The sequence below is a fragment of the Papaver somniferum genome, unplaced genomic scaffold (genome assembly GCF_003573695.1).
Source record: "Papaver somniferum cultivar HN1 unplaced genomic scaffold, ASM357369v1 unplaced-scaffold_132, whole genome shotgun sequence".
NCBI classification, from domain to species: domain Eukaryota; kingdom Viridiplantae; phylum Streptophyta; class Magnoliopsida; order Ranunculales; family Papaveraceae; genus Papaver; species Papaver somniferum.
Genome location: NW_020622381.1, coordinates 24,273,025 through 24,300,200, shown reverse-complemented (window position 1 = coordinate 24,300,200; position 27,176 = coordinate 24,273,025). Strand labels below are relative to the sequence as shown.

The 27,176-nt window shown below is 37.4% G+C and overlaps 1 protein-coding gene across 1 annotated transcript; it reads right to left on the bottom strand.

Annotated features, from left to right (window-relative positions):
• Positions 1-6,607: 6,607 nt before the first annotated feature.
• LOC113332996 (glutamyl-tRNA reductase 1, chloroplastic-like) lies at positions 6,608-10,114 on the bottom strand. The gene is made up of 3 exons (XM_026579480.1): positions 9,551-10,114; positions 8,491-8,732; positions 6,608-8,166 (listed from the first exon to the last, which is right to left on the bottom strand). The coding sequence occupies exons 1-3, from the start codon at positions 9,831-9,833 to the stop codon at positions 7,036-7,038; spliced, it is 1,656 nt and encodes a 551-aa protein (XP_026435265.1). The 5' UTR covers positions 9,834-10,114; the 3' UTR covers positions 6,608-7,035.
• Positions 10,115-27,176: the final 17,062 nt, after the last annotated feature.

The following is a 27,176-nucleotide window of genomic DNA, read 5'->3' as shown; positions in this document are numbered from 1 at the left end:
CAACTTATCCACCCACCACTATCAGACATCCAAGTAGCATCACTCATAGACAATACCACAAATACTTGGAACCGTACCCTCCTCCACACCATTTTCGACACAACCACCACACATTCTCAACATTCATCTACCCAAGGATCCAACTGAAGACACTTTCATTTGGCCACACTCAAAAAATGGTGAATACACATGTAAAACAGGCTACCAACTACTCATAACCAAAACAACCAAACACCCCACACATAACCAAAATCCCCAAACAAACCAAAACCCACGGGCAAACCAAAACCTCATCACCAACATCCATACCAATATTCCACACTCCACAACTCCCGCAACCACCACATCACCAAACATCATGTTTCAAGACGATCTGGAACTTGAAATGCCCTCGAAAAATCAGGATTTTTTTATGGAATGCTAACCTTGAAGGACTACCTACCTTCAACACCCTAGCACAAAGGCATATCACAACCACCAACCTTTTCCCACTATGCAATAATGCAATTGAAACCGCAACACACCTACTCTTCATTTATACTACGACCACTTAGGTCTGGAAACAAATCCTCACCCAAGATAACCAAAACAACGCCATAAACCAAACATCAAACCACCACAATCAACAACCCACAAGTATACAAGAAGCACTCGACGGAAATATACCACATTCAACAAAGATCCTATATGGCTTTACAATGTGGCATCTTTGGTTAACAAGAAATGCAGCAGTTTATCGACAGCCACGGCAATCTCCGATTCAGACAACTCAGATAGTCCGGGTAATGTTTAAAGAATACATTTGGTCACAACAACACTTAACACCAATACTCCCAAACCTGCCCCAAGTTCTACAACGACAACAACAACCTACAAATACGACCACAACAACTATCATGGTGGGTTGGGAAGCACCACATGAGAACTTGATAAAAATAAATTCAGACGACACAACAAAGGGATGTCCAGGACCAGCATGAGCAGGAGTTATTTTCAGAAACGACGAAGGAAATATACTTTTAGCAGTGGCAGCACCATTAGGCAATACAACTTCAACATCGGCAGAAACACGAGGGTTACTGTTAGCAACAAGACTAGCGATACAATAACAATGGCCAAGGGTGAGGTTCGAAATGGACTCAACGGCAGTAATAGAACTCCTACAACAACAATCAAGCGACCATCCTTGGTACCTTAAAAGTATGCTGACATAAATAAATATTCTCATGCAACAAATACCCCACACAGGACTACAGCATGCCTACCGGGAGGCAAACCAGGCAGCAGACGAACTCGCAAATCAGGCAGTCAAACATCAAGCACAACATCCGACTGATCAATTTACAAAGGTTTGGAAAAATGTATGCCCCTCATTTCTATTAAGCATTACACAAGCGGACATTATGGGAACAAAATTCCCAAGAACTGTAACAGTTTCTCTAGTTTAATGAATCGGTCCTACTTTTTAAAAAAAAAAACAAAAAAAAACAAAAGTTCATGAACTACTCGTTGTCGAACCTTCTTGTTGTATTGGAATTTCATGGACTGTTGGTAAATGGCTAATTTTCTTGATGCTTCTTCTCGAACATCTTCTAGAAGTTCCTTATCTCTTGATAGTATCTCTGAGTCCTAGCTTGAATGCTCAGCTAGAGTTTTTGTGGTTGGAGCCACAACTTCTGCTTCGTAAGCCAATGCAAGTGGGGAAAATCTTGTTGATCACCATGGTGTCGTCATGTATTCCCAAAAAGACCCCCGGAAAGAACTCTATCCATCTCCCTTTAACTTTATCGAGAGTTCTTTTAAGGTTGTCTAAGATCACTTGATTGGTTGCTTCAGCTTACCCATTACTTTGTGCATGACAGGGGGTGGAAAAATTGTGATTGATATTGTGATTGTTTTTGATATAACAATTGCTTAATCATTTCACTTAGCTTCCTTTTATTGAGTTATTCGATCGGTGATGATTCTCCTTCAGTTTCTCTACGGATCCGCTCATCTAACAAGATCCTTGTTCCGTTTGGTTTTCACTTTCTCTCGTTTGTGTTTCTCTGAGAGTTGGTTCCCATTGTTATACTCCTTCAACTTACGCTCGTCGAGGCATTCTTTGAGCCTTCGTCATTGAGGTATTCCCCCCTCTCGCGCCTACTGTTTTGACAATGGATCGGTCCTGATTGTCGTTCTTCCCCCTCGACAATACGATGGCCTTCGTAGTGGTCATTTGGCCGTCGACGTTCCCTTGCATTACTTGCTTCAGCAACTTTCCTTTTGAATAATTTATGTCTCCTACCGTGATCATCATGCACGTGTCGTTCCCGCCAACCCTCATGTGAAGGTCGTGCATGCCAGTGAGAAGTGACACTTTCAGATTATTGGTTATCATTCGTTTGTGGTCTCTTATCTAGTGAGGATTTCGGTAATCTATTTTCCTTCTCTAGCTCTTGCAGTCTTTCAGGCAGAGTCAGATCTACATGTGTTGGTGCGGTCCTATCCCCTTGTACAATGCACGAGGCTAAACGAAAGCCTCTATTCACAAGGGGGTTTGGATGAGATTTCACCATGTTTGTTTGATGCTGATCTAAATCTCTGGTGGATCTGTTCAATTTGGTACCTTCACTTAAAGAAGGAGTAGTAACATGTACCCAACGATTTTTTCTGCTTGTCCCATGGGGATGAGTTCTCGCAGAGGGACATCCTGATACCATTGTTGCAGGTGATATTTCAACTCCTCTCGAAATGAGTGATCAATATCGCTCCGAGCTCCTCTTGTTTTTGCATTTGCATCTCCATCACTCTGAATTGCTTGTGATGTAGCCATGAATCTTGATTTTTTGTTTCCGAAAATTCTTTTTCTGCCCCACGGTGGGTGCCAAAAGATGTTGTAGCAAAACTGCATCTACAACAATCCTAGAGATTTGTATATGATGATAAAATTGTAGCCGTTAGATGACTCAGTAGTACTCCTCATTATACGTTCTTGGTAGATGAGAAAATTCCAGCTATTTGGTGAATCAACTCCTTATCAACTTTGGCTCTTAAATAATTGTTCATAGATGAGCATGGGAAGATACCTGCAAAGACACTCTGATGCCTCAATGAGTAAGAGCTCTAAGTAGGTTTTTATGGAGAGAGAAGGATTAGAAATATGTACATTTCCTAGTTGAAATTCCACCTCTATTTATAGGTTGTGGAGGAACTGTATCCAGTCCAATATTTGCCTGGATACACTTTGACTATGTATATGGACCAAATGCTCTCCAGGTTCATCCTGGTCCAAATCAATTTACCATTTTTTTAGGATTTCTAACTTCCAGGTTATACCTGGTCTTCTTTGGGTCTCCATTTTTCTCGGGATCTCTAACCTCCAGGGTTTGGATATGTACCTGGTCTCCTTGGTAACTGATTCCCCCTTTTTCTAGGGATCTGTAACTTCCAAGTTATACCTGGTCTTCTTTGGCTCCCCCTTTTTCTAGGGATTTATAGCTTCCAAGGTTTGAATATGTACCTGGTCCTCCTTAGTAAGTGATTCCCTTTTTCTAGGGATCAGTAACTTCCGGGTTTTACCTGGTCTTTTCAGTAATTTATGCCTCCTCTTTCTAAGGATCTGTAACTTCCAGGTTATACCTAGTCTTCTCACTAACTGATTCTTCCTTTTTCTAAGGATCCGTAACTTCCAGATTATACATGGTCTTGTTTTGTATAAAAATTAGTAGATCATGTTAATAATCCTTTATGAGCTTAGACTTCAACCCATGACCCAATTCTTTTGTATAAAAGCTAGTTGATCATGTTAATAACCCTTTATGAACTTAGACTTCAAACCACGACCCAATTAAGTATTTTATTTATTGTAAATGGGATGAAGAGCTATTAAGTCCATTTCATATATATATATATATATATATGATCCAAACACTCTTTGTAAACAAACCATATGTAAACAAACTCAGTCAGTGTTCGAATTACGAATCATTACTCTGATGCATGTATTTGACTGGCCCCAAAATGACAAAACGACAACTGACAAAATTCCGCCCGAAATTGGCTACATATCTAGGATTTAGCTCCAAATGGAATGTTAAATTAACTTGGACGATAAGAACGGAACAGGTAACTAGTCACAATTTATCAATTTTCATATTCAATTGTAATAGAAGTATTGAATGCAGTGACATAATTGACATATCCATTTATCAATTTCATATCTAGTCCAATATTTGTCTGCATACATTTTGACTATGTATCTGGACCAAATGTTTTCCAGATTCATCCTGGTCCAAATCAATTTACCTTTTTTTTTTAGGATCTTTAACTTCCATGTTATACCTGGTCTTCTTTGGTTCGCCATTCTTCTAGGGATTTCTAACCTCCATTTTTTGGATATGTACCTGGTCTGCTTAGTAACTGATTCCCCCTTTTTCTAGGGATATTTAACTTCCAAGTCCTGGTCTTCTCAGTAACTGATTCCTCCTTTTTCTAAGGATCTGTAACTTTCAAGTTATACCCAGTCTTTTCATTAACTGATTCCTTCTTTTTTTTAAGGATCCGTAACTTCCAGGTTATATCCGGTCTTTTTTGTATAGAAGCTAATAGATCAGCTTAATAACTCTTTATGGACTTAGACTTCAACTCATGAGTCATGACCCAATTAAGTATGGGTTATTTTGCGTTTCCTCCCCTGCCAAAATCGCTAATTAGCGTTTCCTCCCCAAGAAGATTGAAATTAGTGTTTCCTCCCATCGTTAGCTTTTCCATCCACTGCTCGGCTAGCTGAATCAGTACCTGTGCACGCGTGGCATAAATTATACACGTGTTTTGTGATCGTCCCAAAATACCCTCGACTAACTCATTCTTGATTGTCTAGTGCCCTCAAATTCTCAAGAACAGATCGAGATAAATAAAATTTAGCAGAGAAGCTAGGGTTCCTGAAATTTATGAAATGAATTTAGGATTGAATCGATTATTGATGCTGTTAAAATCAAGAGACGGAAGATGGGTTTCTGGAATAGGGATGATTGAGCAGTGAGAGTTGATTTCAGCAAACGAAGAATAACAAGGAAATAGAGTTCATGTCGGTGATATGAAAACTGATTGATTTCCTTCCATGGGTTCAAGTGACGGAAGAAGATGGATTCAAAGATACGAAGAATTGGTCTTATGGGATTATTGCTCCAATTTTGAAGCTTGAGATTAAGCAGCCATGGAACCGACACCAACTTCGCCATTAATTAACACCAGAACTTCAGAGAAAGACGGAGATGGAGATTCAGAACTCAAATTAGTTTAGGGTTCGTGGTGAACTGTTGTAATTTAGCTGGTAATGGATAAGAAGCTGGTCTGGTGAACTCGAATTGAGATTTGAAAACCAAGAGGATGGAGTTGCAGGAAGTGAGATTGAAGGAGATTGAAGTTGTTGTTAATGAGAAGGTGAATTTAGGGTTCTTTCTGTTGATTTGAGTCGCAATTCGGTAAAAGAGGAAATATTTTGTTGCTGCTGATGTTGAAGAGAAGGTTGGGCTTGATTGATTGGTAGCAGAATGGAAGGAGGTTGCTTCGAGTGATTATTAGAATGGGTTTGTGTGTATGATTGCAGGGAAGGAGAGTTGGACAGGGGTAGAAGAACACAACAACTTAATCTCTACATCACCCACAAATTGCGTCCAAGGTGTTTGTAATTTCGCCTGAGAATTATGAACCGTGGAAAATAGCCAGGAGTACCAGCTGCAGCTGCAGTCTGGTTGAATGTCAATTAACCCCAGAAATCAAATCCACCATTCTTTAGCCATATTCTGACTCGATCAAATTCATACTGCAACCATCTAATTCATCCGGCAGAACTTCAATTTCGTACCATGTCAAACCATCATCACTGCTTGCACTGCTGGAACTATATCTTCACGATGCAAACCAATTTCTCTCTCTCTTTTCGTTTTCTCATCATTCTATCGCACCACAGTTTCATTATGTTTCCATTTGTGGAGAGATGACGACGACGGCAACTGGGTCATTTAGAGATGGGACTTAGGTTTAATTAATCTAACAAGAAAATGATATATTGGATAATCTATGTAACACGTATACCTTTTTTTCACGTGTAAATTAATGCTGACTCGGCTAACAGCGTAGTGGACGGAAAAATAAATGATGGGAGGAAACACTAATTTCAATCTTTTTATTTTATTTATATATATACCTTTTTATTTTATTTATTGTAAATAGGCCGAAGAGCTATTAAGCCCATTTCATATATATATATATATATATATGGTCCAAACACACTCTGTAAACATTCTCTGTAGACAATCTTACACAGTGTTCAAATTGGGAACCATTACTCTGATGCCTGCATTTGACTAGCCCGAAACGACAAAACGACAACTGACAGAACTCCGTCCGAAATTGGTTACATGTCTAGGCTTTAGCTCCACATGTCAGTATAAATGGAATGTTAAATTAACTTGGACGCTAAGAGCATAAAAGGTAGCTGGTCACAATTTATCAATTTCATATTCTATTGTAATACAAGTATAGAATGCAATAACATAATTGACATATCAAACATGCACAGTAAGAACTGCCGAAAAGAAAAACGTGGAGGACACAACAATAGACAAATTGTCAATACAAAACATCCCTGGAAATATGAACCCATAAAGATCAAAATCGAGACAAACAATTAGAATAATTACAAAATTAACAACTTTGTTCAAACCCTAGCCATCCAGTTCCAAGTAACTTTGGGGAGGTAAATTACATATCATTCGATACAAGGATTAGGCTCACCTAGAAAATTCTCTATCTATATTGTTACTAAGCCAGATGACCATTACGTTACAGTATAAACATAGTAATTAAGAAAAATTGGGACCCGTATGACAGCCAGGAGAGAAGCTTGTGTACAACAATTGCTATATGAACCGACGAAGAAGATCCTCAACCATAATCTCTCTAAACGAATTGAAGAATATGAATGTAAATGAGGAGTTTTTTTCTTCCTCTTATCCGAGATCAAGAAATTGAAAAAAGATGACGAAGAACTTACTTTTGAGATTGTTCTGTCTTGGCTCGAATTTTCTGTTCAAATATAGATATGTCAGTTTCCAAGCTGAACATCCTGTTAAGTGCATGCATATTTTCAAGGGTTTCACCAAGAGTTCTACTATCACTTCCATCACATCTTAAATGCTGCATTGGACCGTGAAGGATTTTATTCATTATACCACGGCTAAGATCATCCACTGCTCTCCTTGTTTTCTTAGGAATATCGTCCCCCATCTTCGCAAGGCATTTTTCTAACTCTGACACTCTAATTCCCTCCACAAGAGCCCTCAGTTTCTTGATGGTGGGAACCGTTTCTAAAGAATCCCTCCAGGCTTCGAACTGTTTGGATTCATCAGATATAATTACCTGGGCTTCCATAGCTTTTCGATGTCGATCTTCCTTGTTAGCAGCCACGACTTCCTTAAGATCATCGACATTGTAGACTTTTGCATCGTCTAGTTCCGAGACGCAGGATCCTACGTTCCTAGGAACAGATATATCAATGAAGAGTCTTAATCCCCCAACATCTGGACCCACGGGAGAAAGTCCCTCGACATGCTCCTTCATGAATAGTGGAATATCAGATGCAGTACTGGTGAAGATCACATCAGCTTCAGAAGCGCAGGTAATCATCTCAGTGAGAGGTTTATAAATAATATCCACACTATCGAATTCCTCACGGATTAAGGCAACTCTTTCCTCGGATCTGTTAACAACAACCATTTGGGTGCACCCTTTAGATACCAAGTGTTTGATCACAAGCTTTCCCATTTTGCCAGCACCAATTACCAGCATTCTGGTTGTGGGTAATGATGACGCTGGAAGCTTCATCAAGGCAAGCTCGACCGCAGCTGAGCTAACGGAAACTGCCCCAGATGCAATGTTGGTCTCAGTACGAACTCGCTTGCCAACAGTGATGGCACGTTTGAACAAGTCACTGATGTTCCTCCCAAATCCTGGAACTCCTTGACCGACTTTGACAACTTGTTTTACCTGAGACAGGATTTGTCCTTCTCCTAGAACAAGAGAGTCAAGCCCTGCTGATACTTCAAATAAGTGTTGTGTAGCATCGTTGTCGCGTAATATAAACAGATGCTCACGAAGCTCTGAAGCAGGAATCCCACTTGTCTGCAAAAAAGAAACATGAAGTGTTTCAACTATGAACATCTTTTTCAACTTACCAGTAAAAACGAAAAGTTTCAGAATGCTAGAACTGGAAAATGTGGGTGAATCAGAGTCAATAACCATATGAAAGAGATAGGCTGAAAAGAGGACCGACTGATGAACATAAGGCTTCTTGAAGTCGACATACTCAAGTCTAAATCTCAAAAATGAGTAGATTTGAAACTGTGCTTCGTATATTTTGTCCCAAAAGATTTATAGGAGTCGGTTGAAGATAGTGGGGTTGTGAATTAAAGATGCGAGTATAATTAGGGTGAGAAGAGGGAGTACCTTTGCCATCCATTCAGTAACTTCTCTAAGTCCACGATGCCAAGATAGAGCCACAACATATATCTCCATCCTGTTGCAAGTACTAAGAACTGCAGCTTCTTCAATATGATGCAAGCCACAAAGTTCTCCAATGGCTCGAGGCCACTCAGCTTCTGGAGTGGCAAGTTTCTCACGCATCTCTACTGGTGCGGTGTGAACACTTAGCCCAACAACCACGATACTGCTCTTTTCCTTTGAGTACCCTGATAATTTAGTTAATAGCTTGTAAGAATTTTATACCCATAACAACTTCAAAGTAACTGGAAACGTAAGCTCTCGTAGTGGGTTGTGTTAGAGACAATACAGCCTAAGAAAAATCCCAATTACAGATATTACGGAATAGTCAGTTACGAAACTCAAGAAATGTTAACCAAAAAGTTGCACAACCAAGTTAACATAATTTTACAGAATTTCACTCAAGCACCAGGTAGGATTCAGCAAGTGTACTTCATTAACCTTAATTTTAGAACACAATGCAATGAATTTATAGAAATAACCACTTACTGGAACAATTTCTTTATAGGATAACCCGATTTTCAGAAAACCATAGACAGTGATCAACCTTTTCTTGATACAACGTAAAAGGAAAACAGACTTATTTAAAAACGATAATACCAATTCCCAATTTTTGGGAAATCCAAGCTTTCAGGATCAAAAGCGCAATAACAAAAAAAAAAAAAAAACAGCTGAAAAAGGTTCCCTCTTTATCCAAATGAAATGTTCATAAAGACCCAACGAAAAGACCTGAAAACAACTCAACAGCTCAGTCATGAACTCCCACTCTTCAATGCACAATCACACAACAAATGGACATCTAATATGCAAATCGATGCTCCAACACTTTAACATTTTCAAAACTCTGATCAAAAACATGGTCAAGGAACAGAAAGTGCATTTCCTTCATGTGTTTCTCACCCACAATTGTTACAAACTCTAAAAATCAAAATAGCAAATAAAAAAAGCAAAATTTAAGGGGTTAATACACAGAAACACTTGAAAAGTCACAAAAATGTGAACTTACTGTCGACACCGGAATTCTTAAGCTGTTCAAGAGCAGAAACACTGGAAGCCCTAGCATCATTCTTATTCTCAAGATCCAAACTTTCGGCAGAAACAACATCACATCGAGGGTTCAAAGAAACACCTCTTTTAACAATTCTTCTATTATTATTAACAATTGGTTTACAAAAAACCCGGAATTGAGAAAGAGAATAATTTGTTGACGAAGAACATGTCTTAAGAATCAACGACTCCATTGTTTTTACACCTGCAACAGAGGTGGCAAATCCACTTGCAGCTGCCATATTATAAAATAAAACCCAAAATTCTTCAAAACCCAAACCCTAATAACCAAAAATTTAATGAATTTTGATAAATTAAGAGATGGGTTTTTTGAATTTTGAGGGGTTTTTTGTTGCTGTGAAAAAAATAGAAGAAGTTGATGGAAAGGGGAAAATGAGTTGTTAGAGTAGAGATGGTTTGGTTACGAAGGGAGGTGGTGAAGAGATTGACTGGATGAAAAAGTTAGTGGGAGAGAGGGTTGGATTTTTAGACTTGTGATTGGTGGGTTGAAAACACACTCTATCCACACTCCCTGTTCTCGTTTCTCCTTCTTTCAATCAAATCCTTTTCACATTTGGATTTTATTGGTTCTGTTAGAGAGGATCTTCATGATCTCTCCTGCCATAATTCTCTCCATTATCTCATGCTAAATTAGTTTTGTCATGTTTTGATTTTGGGCAATTTTGACCCAAGGTTATATTTTCACTTGTATACAGCCTACAATGTTGATTAAAATGCAGATGAGCATGAGCCAATATTGACCGAGAGTGGTGAGGGGAAACAACCGGGTTCACCAGCAAAGGCCTGCCAATGACAGCTTGAGCTGCAGGGTATAATAATGGTGCAACATTATAGAAGATTTGGTCTTTGGACATTGCACCCATAATATTCTACATCAACATGTCGGAGAATCAATTGTTTCTTAGATTTAGAAGCCAAGTTAAAGATTTAAATATGTAATCTAAACTAAAGTCGTTTCAGAAATTTAATAAGCTTGCAAATTTTGATTTTTGACTTTAAGGTGGTGGTATATCTTATAGAGGTGAATTTGGAAAGGATCTTCTTGACTACATCTGGCAATCACCAGCGACTTAGTTGCTTGACACATCCAACCGCAATCATGGGTGTCGCTGACTACGGACGTATGATTGTATGGTCTTTCGTATCAAAGGGACAGTTGCATTGTGCAGTGTGTGGCAGCCGTGGCCGGTGAGCATTAGCGTTATTATCGTGGTTGGCCTTGAGATACACATTCACGCAGTTTAAAGTTTTGGGCGCAGTGAGAAGTTGTCAAGTTGTATGGGTGCGCAGTGCACTAGCTTCAAAACCAGAAATTCAGAAGCATGACGAGATATTGAATTTATAAAAACCAAAATCTCGTTCAAAATTCTCAGTATATCCATTATTTACTGTTCCTTTAGTAACTTACTAACTTTAGGTACAGCATGAGGGATGCCATGAAAGAGATAAGGTGGTTGAAACATGTCATCTAATCTGATTCAGGGGGCGTGTGTGTGACTGAGATTCCTCCCCTGGATTTTTTGTGCATCTCTGCCACAAGTTTGAAAATGTGGTGTTTGCAAGGGAACCGTGGACACAAGCCATGCTCATATTTTTTTTTCCAAGAGAGAGTAAGCAAGATCCAAACATGTATATTCCTTTTTTTTTTTTTTTTGTTTTGATGGTTTGCTGTACAAATATATCCCAGAATTATTTGTTCGCAATTTTGTAGTGAACAAAATTGTAGTGACTTTCTGTTGGCAATTTTGTGTATAAAAAAGCAATAAAACAAACAGAGAAGAAGATATATGCAAACCAAATTAGACGAAATCAAAGTCGAGACAAGGATTATATCCTCTAGCTTTAAGACAGATTCACCCAGCACTGGTGCTTACGGATTATCGATGTCTGTCTCCCAGGATACGACGACTTTCTTCTCGATGTAGTAGCACTCCAAACTTCGAGAAACGGCGAACCAAACTTGAAGTGATGAACTCTCTCTTTAACATAAACTAAATCAATGATTTGTAGTGAATGCAATAGAATGGATACTAGTTTTCTGATTGATATTCTAACCTAATTCTGCAGGGTATATATAGATGCTAATGGTACCTCTTCGCCGAATCATCGTGTTGCTTCATGGAGGGTTGTGTCTGTATACGAATAGGTATATTAGGTTTCACGGTAACTAACTTTTCCTAACTGGACCAAACACTATAAGGCCCAAACCATATGTATACAACCCGTTTCCAAATCCAATATACAAAAGATTTTCTATTCACTCGAAAATTGTCACATCAAATACAATTTTCCAACAATCCCCCACATGAATGAAAATTCGGTGACTAAATGCATCTATAATGTAGACAGACACTAAAGAGAGTTCAAACGGAAATAAATTGCATGGGGATAGGTAGCTTTCACCTTGAACCTTCCTTAGTGAATAGCTATCGGGCTTACTACTGGGTCAGTGTGCCAGAGGCTTTGAACTGTCAGTTTTTAAGTGTAAACCCAGACAATAACTATCACACAATTTATTTCCTCACCAAGTTGGTTCTCATGGTTGTGTTCATTTCGGTCCTGAACAATTCCCGGAATTCATGAAGCGCTTTTAGATGAACCTAGCCTATCAAAGGTTCTCACGGAAGCGGCCACACTTCTCACTTCACATAGGTGATTTCCTATTAAGAGTATCCTGCCATACCCTATTTGGAATTTCCAAATCTTAGGAATCATTAAAAGCAATGCTTATCCTTGACTACGCGACAGGCTGCACTGTCTCATCATAGGAATGGGTAGAAACATATCTAGAGTTATGTTCCCCAGTGCTTCTTGTGAATCGTTCTTAATTTCTGTTATCCCATTGAACCTAGATTTTGGGATCTCCAGTCAACTAGGTTGGGTTTCCCTTAATACGATTCGTACCTGTAGGCTTTAAGCCCATTCCCCTCGATGATGCAATTTCAAGCTCTCTCTAGAATTATATCCTTTGTCAACTTAATATAATTCTCAACCACTATTTCTTTTAAATGCGCGCATTTGAGAGCAATTGCTTTATGGTATTGCGTTGACCTTGTATCTGAAGTACCGTACCATAACACCATTTTAGGCACCACACTTGGTTATCATGGAAATTCAGAAGCCACTTGCTTCTTTTGTGACTTTGGCCAAAGTCCTATTTTTGGAGTCCAGACATTGTTGATACTCCGCCATCAGCTTTTATTTTCATAATCTCCATGATGCCGTGGTCCTTAGACAGTAAACACATCCCTCACATTTGGAATGTATTACTTCCTGTCCTTAATTGTCACGAATCAAACTAGTCGTATCAGTACACACCACAGGTTTGCTACAATTTAAGGAACTGTAATTAAATCCGGTAAACACGTTCGTTTGTGACTTGTGTAACTGATCCATATCCACCCAGGCCGTGTGTCACAGAGTAAAATGACAACAAACTACATAGGTGACACAACCAATATACGCAGCCTACGAAGCGAGTTGTCGGACTTCATACTCGATCAAGCATATATGAAAACAGATGGATATGAAAGAAACTAGTATCAACAGAGACTAGGGAGTCGCACTCTTTCCCCCACATTTGATCATCATGCGATGTCACGAGACCTACCATTTTTTGGGTTTTCGAAAGTCGCTGTTTTGAATGCCGTTGATTTCTTAATCATCCCATCCAGTTGCGGTATGAATTTCACTGAACTCTTCTTAACAAGATCCTTCGGCCAGGTATCAAAAATGCCATCCCGATGAAGAGAATTTCCCCTACCACGATTTGGTTTCTTCCAGAATCAAAAGAAATCCCCAAGTTCTAGTTATGATGATGGCTCTAGTTTACTCATCTCCTCAATTTTTGTAACCCATTACAAAATTTCTAATGGAGGAAACTAATTCTACTCCCCAATTCCAATCCCTTTTCCCCAACATTTCATGGTCATTACAAGTGTCATGAAACCACGTCAACATATTATCTATTCTCCAAGGGTCATAAATTTCTTATTCATGTCAACATAGCCATGAACAGACACAACTTTAGAAACCCTGAGATTTGATCCAAATATTTTAAAAAAGATGCATTGTGGCACCTTTTCATACCACTGGATACAAGTAGGGGAAATTCCAATGGAGATAAACGTAGAGATAGGTTGGAGCAGGGACGGACACAGAAAGGATAAATTTTCTTTTAAGGTCCGGACTAGAAGTCTTGATTGAGTAGATTTTTTTTTTTGCTTGTGGATTGGGAAGGCTACCGGGCTAAAGCCCCCTTAGCCCGGTTGTAGGTCCGTCACTGGGTTGGAGTTGCTTATCAGGCAATTCAAATTCTTTACAGAGAAAGTGCTGATCATGGTCACCAACTTACAACAGTTGATCTACCGTTCTCTTGATTAAGTATGGTGACGGTTCACATAAAAAAAATGTAAACCTACCTGCAAAAGATGCCTTTTCACACAGTCGAATGCATGACTGAAATTCAAAGTTATTCCAACTTACCGTTCGGTGCGTTCACATGGCAGTTATCGTGATCATCCATGGAAAAGGATAATGACCAAACCCGTCAGACTGAAACTGGAATAAGAGGCCACCATTGATTAAAACAATCCAAACAGTGCTGCGAAGAAAGATTACTCAAACTTCTGAGTGCTGTAAAGAATAGTACGTCTAGTCGCCCAATTATTTTACCATCAAATAAAACGAAAATGTAAAGTACTGTATACAAAACCAATTCTGTTAATTCTTTAACTACTAATCATAGCCAACGTGACCTTATACCCATCCGGAGAACAATTGGTTTTTCTTTAAGTTGACCGCAACCTGCACTACACAAATGCTAATGCGAACCATACATAACAGAAGCAATTTTTGTTAGTAAGCCGAAGGAATCAAAATTTCGAGATTACAATATACACATACTGGAAAAAAAAAATCTGTCTTAAGATTGTTGGCAATCTTGTGTATAAACCGCAATAAAACAAACAGAGAAAAAGATATATGCAAACCAAATTAGACGAAACCAAAGTCGAAGCAAGGGTTATGTCCTCTAGCCTTAAGACAGATTCACCCCGCACTGGTGCTTACGGATTATCGATGTCTGTCTCCCAGGATACAACGACTTTCTTCTCGATGTAGTAGCACTCCAAACTTCGAGAAACGGCGAACCAAACTTGAAGTGATGAACTCTCTCTTTAACACAAACTAAAATCAGTGATTTCTAGTCAATGCAATAGAATGGATACTAGTTTTCTGATTGATATTCTAACCTAATTCTGCAGGGTATATATAGATGCTAATGGTACCTCTTCCCCGAATCATCGTGTTGCTTCATGGAGGGTTGTGTCTGTATACGAATAGGTATATTAGGTTTCACGGTAATTAACTTTTTCTAACTGGACCAAACACTATAAGGTCCAAACCATATGTATACAACCCGTTTCCAAATCCAATATACAGAGGATTTTCTATTCACTCGAAAGTTGTCGCATCAAATACAATTTTCCAACACTTTCCCTTTGCTCTAGGGAAACCAACATTTTAGTGAAGTACATCTAACTAGGACGACCGAAAACCTGTTCCGACAACCGGACCCTGATGTCGAGAGTAGTTTGCAATACATGTACGATGACTCTCAACATCGTAACGGACATTTTTGCATTAAGTAAATTTAAAATAAGCAACCATTATGATCATGTAACTTTCTCTTCTTTTTTTAGTAAGGACTAACGAGAGTAGGGAATTAGCTGAATGTCTGTACTAGTTTCCTTGCTTGATACCCGATCTAGAGTCAGGGCCGGTTATGGAGCCCGTCAAGTTGTGCACCAGCACAGGGTGGAATTTTTCTTGAACCAGTTTTTAGGGACCATGGTTTTTTTGGGGATCATGGTCTTATTAGGCCAACCTCCCTATACTTATAAGGGATGACCTAAAGTTAGGTAAGTACACATTTACCCTTTACTTTAATTTAAATTAAAACTAACCTAATAATTATATAAATCTAATCATATACATCTAATTTAAATGAATCTATTAACCAAAATCAAAATCAAAATCAAAAACAAAAATAGGGGGGAATCGAAATTTTTTAGTTTTGAAAAAAAAATTTATCCTCTTTTTCTTCTCTCTTTGTTTGACATTCCTCGTTCAATTGAAAAATGAGTATTAACCATCAAAATGAGTTGAAAATGGAAGTTGCAGAGAGAAGTTCGGTTTGGAATTATGTGAAAATTTTGTCGAACTAACCGAACCTAATGGAAATGATTAACATGAAGAACAGTTTGGCTATTTCGCAAAAAAAAATTCCCAACCGAACCTTAGTTCGGTTATGTCGCAAAAAACATTTCCCAACCGAACCCTAATAGTTCGGCTAGTAGCAAAAAACATTTCCCAACCGAACCCTAATAATTCGGTTAGTTGCAAAAACATTTCCCAACCGAACCTTAGTTCGGTTAGTAGCAAAAAACATTTCCCAACTGAACCCTAATAGTTCGGTTAGTTGCAAAAAAACATTTCCCAACCGAACTTTAGTTCGGTTACGTCGCAAAAAATGTTTCTTAACCGAACTCTAAGTTCGGTTTGATCGTAAAAAATTTTAAATTTTTTTATAACCGAACTATTTAATGGTCACACCAAATATAGAGTTCAGTTTGATCGCAAAGAAAAATTTCAATTTTTTGTAACCGAACTTCTTACTGGTAACTAATCATACTAATCACTAATCAGTAAGTTCGTTTTTGGTCATAAATTTTCGCAAAAAAATTTTCAATTTTTTGTAATAGGACTTCTTAATGGTAACTAATCATTATTAATAATACTAATCATTACTAATCATACTAATCATTAACTAATAACTAATTAATCATTAAACTAACACATTTAATTAAGGAGGGTAAGTTTGGTATTAAGAAAAACATTTAGATAAGGGGTGACTTAGGATTACTTATAATGTCTTGCCTAAAATAGAATCATGGTCCCCACAAAAAAACCATGGTCCCAAAATAATGGTTCTTTTTCTTATGCTAATATGGGCTTGTTTATTTATGGCCCATTATTTGTGGGCATTTCGAAAGTCTTAAAAACGTGGACAGGAGCACATAGCACTTACGGATACTACAAAGCTAATCAGCTACTCCTATTAGTACTTCTCCTAAACAAGCATAAGATAGATTAAGTAATCGATCAACCCTAGAGGATCAAACTGCACTTGACGCAAGCGAGAGCGAGAGAAGAAAAAATCACTGAATCATGTCAAGTCCAAGCATAGCATTTGTTTCCATTCAGTTCATCGATATTATTAAGAGGTCAGTATCTAATCCTACATGTTCATTAATTTTTTTTTCTTTTACTTTGATACACTTTTTGTTCAGTTGATACATTTTTTTTTTGTGTGTGTTTCTTTTGCTCAGTTGATACAATTTTACTCCCATAATCATACAATTTTTCTGTGGCTGTTATCATAAACTATTGCATGAAACGGATCCTCCTCCTGTAGTTCGTAGTTAATACCATTTCATCGTCACAAAATGTGTTTGCTTTCGTATAACTGATTGGAGCATTTTTTTTTGTTGAGTTTTTTTCAGGACATAGCTTAGTCTTTAAATTTTCTTACTTAAGCATTTGCCAAAATGTGTTTGCTTTCGGTTCTACTAAAAAGGTTCCGCGCATTTCTCAATGTTCCTTACCGTATATCTATGTAATGAAGTTGTGGTTTATAAAATCCTTCGTATCATATGTTATAAGGTAAAATTCATTAAAAACACCTAATCAGCTAAAATTATTTTTGCATTACAGGGCATTCGAAATTTTCCGCACAAGGTCAGCAAGATTTCAGAGCCGGCCCTGTCTAGAGTGAATTCGAAGTTAAATTTTGCACAACTTGTATCCAAATTTATTAAGCTTGTCTTAACATGAAATTAAAACTCCTCCAACCTTGGATCCTCCATGCTATTCAAGTAGTGTTCGTGCGAATCCCGAAATACTTCATTATGGATATGATTGAAGACGCAACAAACCATATCATCCTCTAGTTAGCATCTTAAGTTGCAATGATACACTATATTCATCAACCGGGGATTGTGTTGAAATGGATAGCCCATTCAAAGACTTAGCTTATCCAATTCACTCGGTGGGATCTTCATTCTAGTGGTTTGATTTGCAGCATGTTTCACCATATTATGGTTAAGTTGGTGTCGTTCCTTGTTATTTGGAACCCAACAACCACACATTAAAAGACATGCAAAGTACATCACGGAACAACAACTAAACTAATCATAAAAATAATCAACTTGGTCGTTAGTGCTCAACATAAGACACTTTACGGAGCCTCACAGTAATACATAAAATATGGATCAGGGAAGATCAATATTGCGGAATACACAAGGATTCATTCTATTTTCCATCACTATTTGCATAACGACATTCAATAGACATAATCCTTGCAAACAAAAGATTTTAACCTATCTTCCATCAATAATTGACATAATAGGCTTAACTTTTGTATTTGTCAAAAGTCTATTCATTCTTTTATCAATACATGCATATCGACATACGAAAGACTTTACTTTTGACAAGGTATGGGACAATCATAGTTCACGGACGCAAACACACATATCCCATAACAATATTGCAATATATAAAACCATAAAGATTAATACTGCAAAAATGATCTTCCAAACAAATTAAGAATTTAAACTAATAAATCTAAAACATGAAGATGAAAACGTTGGACATAGCTATGTGTAATCACAATAATGGCTATTCCAAACTCTAGTTATTCTTCTAACAAAAACAAGAAAATAGAAGATTTACTAGGCAATAAGACCTTTGAAGAATTCTTTATCGTCCCCGAACTCCTTGTCGTCAACATCCATTGGGACATAAGGTTCATTAAGGTAGGAGTTTATATCAATAAACCTTCTTGGCTGATGATGTCGAACCAGGGCCTTCTGAATCTCATGAGTCTTATACACAAAAGCCTTTATTTGTTGAATCTCCTTTTGCATCTCCTTCAACTCTTCAAGAACATCAGAAAACTTCTGAGAGTTTGAAGGAACGACTCTTGGCTTCCTCACATTCCTTCTCTTTCTTTTCAGGGTAGGAGATAACGGAGATTTCTCTTTTTCCTTCATGATTGATGGCTTAACAATCATATTAACATCTTTTCCATCAGAAGACATCACGCTTGGAGTATCCATAACGTATGGGTTTGTGAGAGGAAATCACAAATTGAATTCAACAAGTAGTCTTGAGATAAAAAGAGGTTTTGAGGAAGGAAAAGGGAATATAGGGTTTCGAAACCTTTAAACAGGTTCGTACACGTCCAACTCACAACCCTATAAAGAGTAGAATTGTCGACAATAACCCTCTTTCGTTGATAGACAGGGAAGAATAAAAACTAAGAAAAGAAGAGAAAAAAAAACTTTTCTTAAAGCCTGAGAGGTACAAAATCATTGTCTCTTTTGATCAGGCACATGAGACAAGATTTCCAAAACAACACAATCAAGTTGCATTGTGGTGAACAACAATTTCTCCACCATTTTCCTCTTGAGAGGAATCCACAGACCTCTGTCTATCAAAACGACTCGACCATCCTTTCTTCTCTAATAGTCTTGGTTTATTCTTGGAAACTAACTTCTTAGACGAAGATAAAATCCTACATACCTCAGCGGTCTTCTGAGCAAGTTTAAGCTTATTTGCTAATTGATTTGCTCTTCGTTGAAGTTTGTTGACGTGCCTCAATTGGTGTTTGTACTTGTAACACTTTGAAAGTTCATGAACCTTTAGAGAACAGTACGAGCACGTCAAACTAGGATAAAAGTCAGGCTTCTGAGATGTGCACGCAGCTAGACACATGGTGGAACCTAAAACATTACAAACAGAGTTTCCAAGAAATGGGTCAATTTTTTCTTCCAGATTAGTTGGATTTTCTTCTGAAAGAATATCGAGATTGATGTATGTATTACGACAGTTATCAAAATCAATATTTTCACCAAGAAGTACAACACTTGATTTCTCGTCTTCATTAGAATCATAGTTGTCAGACATTTCATCAAGAGTTGCAGCAAGACCTTTGTTCCCGGTGTATTTTCTACGATTTGGGCACTCGTTTGCAAAATGACCAAATCCCTTACACTTAAAGCACTGAGGCATATCCTCATCATCAGTTTCATCTGTTTCCCTGTTTTTAGGAGGAATACGATTATGAGGTTTAACTGATGCTTTAGGCTTATCTTTGGAGAACCGTTTACTTCTCTTCAGCAGAAGATCCCTAAACTGTCTTGCGATCATAGAGACCGACTTGTCAAGATCTTCATCTGATGAATCTGTCTCAGAGTAATCATCTTCAAAGATATATATTTTTTTACTCTTATCAAGTAATTTAGTGTCTTTTTGTGCTTTGAACGCAACATCCTTAGTTTTGGATGAATGTTCGTGATCAAAGATCTTAAAATTCCCAACCAGTGTATTTCTGGAGAGATTATCAAGTTTATTTCCCTCAACGATGGCATGCCTTATAGAATCGTATCTAGATGGCAGCGATCTGAGAATTTTCATCATAATGTCCTTTTCAGGAATAGTCTTACCCAATGCAAAAGATGCATTAACAATTTCAGACACTCTGTGATTAAACTCATCAAATGTATCCTCATCTGCTATACGAAGATTTTCCCAATCGGAATTAAGGTTTTGAAGCCTAGCTTCCTTTTCACTGGAGTTACCTTCGAATACGGTTTCTAAGATATCCCTCGCATCTTTAGACCTCATGCAATTTGACACATGGTGCTGAAGATTTGGGGTAATGGCATGTATGATGGCATTCAAACCGTCGGAATTTTTCTTTTCAGCATTTATCTCGGCAGGGGTGTATTCACTAATATCTTTGGGAACGTTTACATCTCCAACTTCCACGATGGGAGCATTATAGCCATTAACAACATATACCCATGATTGAAAATCACGTGCTTGAAGAAAAGCTCGCATAGCAATTTTCCACCATAAGTAATTAGAGCCATCGAAGACTGGTGGTACGTTAATTGAGATAGCACCCCTGTCCATAGAGTCAGATCGCTACAAACACAGACTTGTAAGGTCTTGAACGTGTTTACCTGCTCTAATACCAATTGAAAAAGTGGGGGTACAACAACCACACCCAATATTTCGCTTAGAAACATGTATGGACAAACTCCAATATACTTTCTAGAGAATCAACTAGACAGTCAGACTCAATCTAGATAAAAAGTATATCAAAGAGTTTATATCTCAATCTCTCGATTTGATATATACTTAAGCAAATAGAAATCTGCGAGTCTTTATCAAATACAAGAGAGATAACTTGGATGGTACCAAAGACCAATATCCAAGTGTCAATCAATCTAAATCAACAACCAAAAGGTCGGATATTCTAATTGACTGAACAACGCACAACCTGTGATATTTCAATTATATAACAAAATATAATGCGGAAAAGAAATAACACAGACACCAGAATTTTGTTAACGAGGAAACCGCAAATGCAGAAAAACCCCGGGACCTAGTCCAGTTTGAACACACACTGTATCAAGCCGCTACAGACACTAGCCTACTCCAAATTAACTTCGGTCTGGACTGTAGTTGAACCTCAATCAATCTCATACTGATCCAAGGTACAGTTATGCTCCTACGTCTCTGATCCCAGCAGGATGCTACGTACTTGATTCCCTTAGCTGATCTCACCCACAACTAAGAGTTGCTACGACCCAAAGTCGAAGACTTTAATAAACAAATCTGTATCAGACAGAAAAGTCTACGGTAATAGATAATTCCGTCTCCAACGAATATACCTACGAGTTTTGTTCCGTCTTTTGATAAATCAAGGTGAACAGGAACCAATTGATAAACCGTACTTATATTCCCGAAGAACAGCCTAGTATTATCAATCACCTCACAATAATCTTAATCGACGCAGCGAAAAAAGATATTGCGGAATCACAAACGATGAGACGAAGTGTTTGTGATTTCTTTTATATCTTGCCTATCAGAGATATCAATCTCAATCCAATTATTAAAATTGTACTCGTACGATAAAAACAACAAGATCAGATCACACAACTACAAGAAAGTAGTATCGGTTTGGATTCACAATCCCAATGAATTCTTTAAGTCGTTAACCTAGTCTACAAGAAGAAACCAAAGGTTAAAGGAGAATCGACTCTAGATTAGCAAAACTAGTATCACACAGAAGGTGTGGGGATTAGGTTTCCCAGTTGCTAGAGTTTTCCCTTATATAGTCTTTCAAATCAGGGTTTGCAATCAATGTTAGCTTGGTAACAAAGCATTCAATATTCACCGTTAGATGAAAACCTGATTAGATTCAAGCTAATATCTTTCAACCGTTGGATCGAAAACTAGCTTGTTACACACAAATGAAATGCATGTTTCTAGGCTTGTGTACCCGTACCTAAACTTGTACATTTGTTGGTTCAACAATAGTCAACCAAATGGTTAGCCATATGATCACTTTCATATCAACCATATTCTTCTTCACCATAACTAGTTCAAGTGACTCAAATGAACTAGTTAGAGAGTTGTTCAATTGCAAGGAAATCTTATGTAACTACACAAGAAACAATTGAAACAAAAACGATTTGATTCACTCGAATCGGTTCATGAACTATATAGCCACGGTTTGCAATTTGCATTCCTTAGTTTATATAAGAATAAGTTCACAAACATCATTTTTAGATATAACCTACTCAAGTTCGCGGACTTAAGTTCCCGGACGAAGTTCACAAACTCCAGCAGAATTTCTCGGGTCGAGAACTTCCGCCAGTTCGCGGACTTGGCTCATGCCACCATTCCAGTTCTCTTGATCAACAAAGTTCGCAAACTTTGGTTCAAGGAATAAGGACTTCTACATATACGTGTTTCCACAACAATGCTTATATCCTCCAATGGTTATATTATCTAAACTCTCATTTCAATCACTGAAACATTCTTAGAGGACGTTGATATTCTATAGTTGTTATTCACAAACTATTTTTCGTCAAAGTAAGCAATTTTCAAAGTGATTGAAACTTGTCATGACTTTCGTCACTAGGTAAATATGAAATTGGATAAAGCTAAAGCTTACCAACACATATTTCGAGAAATAGATAGGCGAGATAAACTCGGCTCGAAATAACAAATGTGTATAATCTAAGTCTATATAGCAAAACGACTTTTGTCTCAAGATAGGAGATAAATAGACTTTTGAGTGATAGATAAGTTCAAGTCTCCACATACTTTTTAGTCGATGAAGATCCACTGGTTCCTTGAGTAGTCCTTCGTCTTGTATGATGATTGCCATGGAGTTATTGAGCTCAACTACACTTTCTATCTTAGTCCGAGACCTTAACTATAGTAGACTAGAAATCAAGACTTATAGTTTTGATCACTAACATTGACAAACATGCTTGAGATAGCAACGTATGCGAGTTCGATCAAGCAATGCTCTAACAGAAGTATAAAAAACACAATTGTAGCAAAATCGGATTGATTCAAAAGAATCAGTTCATGAACATTTTAGCCACGGTTTGCTAAGATTGCATTCCTTATTATATAAATGTATTTATTCATGAGTATGAAATCATACTTAAACGATTTAAGAACATAATCACATAAGTTTGCAAACAGGTACGCAAACTTAAGTTCCGGACTTTGATCTTTTCCGACAGTTCGCAAACGGGTACGCATAATGTCGTTCCAGACCACATTCAGGTGAAACTGTTTGCAAACGGGTACGCAAACTTAGTTACCGGACTTTGACAGTTAAAACCGTTCGCATACGGGTATGCATACTTGGTTACCGGACATGAATTATTCTTACAACAGTTTGCATACGCGTATGCATACTGTTCTATATCCAGACAATGATTAAATGTTCTAAACTCTCATTTCAATCATTGAAACATTCTTAGAAGACCACAATAGCTGTCTCACACAAACTATTAGCTTATAAGCAATTTTCAGGTGATCGAATGATCAATACGAAATATTCTAAGTCTACATCAAATGACTGTCTCTCACAAATCATGTAAGATGTTACAAGGATATTTTCACATGATCATCTTTTGACTTTCGTCAAGAATAATGATGAACGTAGTTAAAGAAAAAATCTTTCTAACACATATTTCGATAAAGATATAAGCGAGTTAAACTCAACTCGAAATATCAAATGTGTATAATGTAAAGTCTATATAGCTATACGACATAGTCTCAATAGGAGATAGAATAAAATATACTTCAGAGTGATAGATGAGTTCAAGTCCCCACATACCTTTTGTTGATGAAGTTCCTCCAAGCTCCCCTTAGTAGATCTTCGTCTTCAATCGATGAACGCCGTGAAGCCTAAAGTTCAACTACACATTTTATCCTAATCCGAAACATAGCTATAAGTAGACTAGAAATCAAGACTTATAGTTTTGACAATTAAACTTGACAAACAAGATTGAGATAGCAATGCTTGCTCGTTCGACCGAGCAGTGCTCTAACAATCTCCCCCTTTGTCAATTTTAGCGACAAAATTATCAATACATATGGATTACAAAATAAATAAATTTTGTAGCTTCTCATACAGATGCTTGATTTCCTTGGTTCTTCAACATTCCTTTAATTCTTCGTCACTCCAAGTACTCCAGTGATTCTGAACGTGTTCAACTCAGCATCATAGTTGTTGAAGATCCATAGCCATAACAATAAGAAAACAAATGTTCTCAATTATTGTTATACAGTGTCATAGTATTATTACACATCATCAAAGTTCAATTGTATCACAACTTTGACAATAATAATATGGTGATATGTATCACTCCCCCTTAGTCAATACTTCATCTCACAATGAAAACCACTCCCCGTTACATAATGATCCGTACACCATATGTATGTAGTGCGAACTACAAAATAATTCTGCCCCTTTTTGTCAATATAAATTGGCAAAGGTACGAAAATTAGCGGGATCATAATGAAATTCTCAGAGAGATTATTCATGACTAAAAGAGAACATATCAACTTTGTTTCGATGATTTCACATAGTCGAAACTTAGTGTATTCATCGAGGAGTTTATAAAGATTCGAGAAAACTCCTACAATACTCCACAGCCGCACTCCCCACAAAGATTTGGAAATTAAGCACAAGTTCAGTTAAGAACTCTCCCCCATAAAATGTCATTCCCGAAAGAACAAAAAGAGCGACCTTACTTTTACAAGAAAAGAAGGATTTCTTTGGACATTAACAAATCACATGAAACATGAATTTGTATCCACTAAAGTCAATTAAATTAACCACAAAGGAACCTTAATGATTAATTTAATCGGAAATGCTCAATATATGAAAACTTACGGAGCCATACAATACTTTCACATAGAAGTGGATCAGGAAAAGATCAATACTGCGGAATATTCAAAATTCATTCTATCTTTTATGAATATTTGCATAATGACATAATAGACTTAACTTTTGACATATATGGGACAATCATAGTTCACGGACGTAAACACACATATCCCATAACATTTTTGCAATATATAAAACCAATAAAGATTAAGACTGCAAAATCATCTTCCAAATAACTTAAAATTTAAATAAATAAATATAAAACATTGCAAGATGAAAATCGTTGGCAATAGCTATGTGTAATCACAATGTATTCTAAACCCTAGTTATCCTTCTTAAAAACACATGAATAAATTCTTATAAGGATTTTTCTAGACAATGAGATTTAAAATCTAAAAACAACAAGTGTAGATGGTGGATTTTAGACAAAGGCTAAAATCGTAAAACCATAATTGTACATACTCCTGATCCTGCAATCAGATGAGTATTGAGGCTCATGTCTCTCATCGAAGCATGAAAGTTCATCCCGCAAGAACCTCTGACTGAGAATACTATCTCTCAGAGTATATGTAGATGTGTAGTCTCTCAGCTAGGCAACGACATATCTCATAAATACTGAGCAATTTCAGTAAATATTTCTATATAGAATCGAAATATTAGACGACTCCTAGACAGGTTGCCTGCTAGTATAGAGCAATAACGTCTTCAGGATGTAACAATGTTTTCCCTAACTATATAAAAGAAATATGACGCTTCAACAAGCTCATATTACTCGACTCTTAGATAATTAATGCTCCTAGACAGCATGCCTGCTAGTATAGAGCCATCAATTAATTATCTCTAATCCTTAAACTCATTAACTGAATATTCGGAAATATTCTACGTTCTTCATAATATTTCATTACTTCAATTCATGGTTCTTCCCGGCATAATTCCATGGGTTAGTGATAAATATTCAACGTACGGGCATCTGAGCCGCTATCGAGTAAGCCCCAACCAAAATGGTGCAAGTGTATTCAGCAATAACGCACTAACGAGCACCTGAATGCACGAACGAGCATTCAAAAATACGAAGGAACGATGAACCTATACAAATTAGGAAGAAAAATAATAATAAAAAAAATATTAAGCTAAGGCGCTAGGGGACTGGGTCCACCAGACGGCCAGTCATGCCGTGGCCAGCCACGCCTAATTCCTTATTTTATCATATTTTATTATTTTTCCTTCATCTCATGAAAATTCCTTCATTTGAACAAATATCCTTCATTTTAAGGAAACTCCTCAGTTTCATGGTGTTTCCTCCGTATCAAGGAAATAATAAAAATTAGGAAAGGTGTCCCGGGACCAAGCTCACTATCCCGGTCATGCCCTAGTTGTGGCCGGTCCCACACCTTGCGTTCCTTATTATTTTATTATTATTATTACTTCATCCCATGAAATTTCTTGGTTTCATGATACTTCCTTCACATCAAGGAAAAGATATAAATTAGGGAAGACTCGCGGGACCGGGTCCTAGCCGGCCGACCGTGCCCTAGTCGTGGCCGGTCCCACACGCCCCTTATTTTATTTATTATTAATTATCATTGTTTCCTTCATCTCATGGAAACTCCTTCACTTTAAGGAAAACTTCTTATTTCAACAAACTCCTTGATTTCATGGTATTTCCCTAAAATCATGAAAATAATATAAAATTAGGAAAAGTGCCATGGGACCGAGCTTATTGGCCGGCCGGCCATGCCTTGGCCATAGCCGGTCCCACACTTCATGATTCCTTATTTTATTATTATTATTATTATTTCCTTCATCTTATGAAGTTTCCTCAGTTTGAGCAAAAACCTTGACTTCTTCATATTTTCTCAAAATGTTGCTCAAACGCGCATCAGAAAATATCAAAATTCTCAGGACTGAGACACGAACACTTTGGTGACATGAGCATATTACCTTGACTGACCAAGGTTGGCTCTTTGGCTTGTGATACATATTTTATATAACCAAAATGAATGATTAAATGAAACCCAGTTATATCCGCAAGCGCACAGGTCAATAGTAATATAGATAGCAAATGCGGTTCGTTCCCACAGGGAGTGTGAAATACTCAACCAACTAATATCAAGAATCAACTAATTAACAAAGATGATTTTTTGAGAGGTTTCAGAAATTCGGACAAAAATAAAATAATAAATAATTTTAACGAAAAACATAATGATATAAGGTTGTTAGGATTTTCGGT

What these genes read in the sequence shown, in the direction of transcription:
- LOC113332996 (XM_026579480.1), bottom strand. Translation starts at nt 9,833, where the DNA reads ATGGCAGCTGCAAGTGGATTTGCCACCTCTGTTGCAGGTGTAAAAACA. An exon ending in TAAGAATTCCGGTGTCGACA is followed by an intron (nt 8,733 to 9,550) that starts GTAAGTTCACAT and finishes CTAAATTATCAG; the next exon opens with GGTACTCAAAGGAAAAGAGC. An exon ending in TTACTGAATGGATGGCAAAG is followed by an intron (nt 8,167 to 8,490) that starts GTACTCCCTCTT and finishes TCTTTTTTGCAG; the next exon opens with ACAAGTGGGATTCCTGCTTC.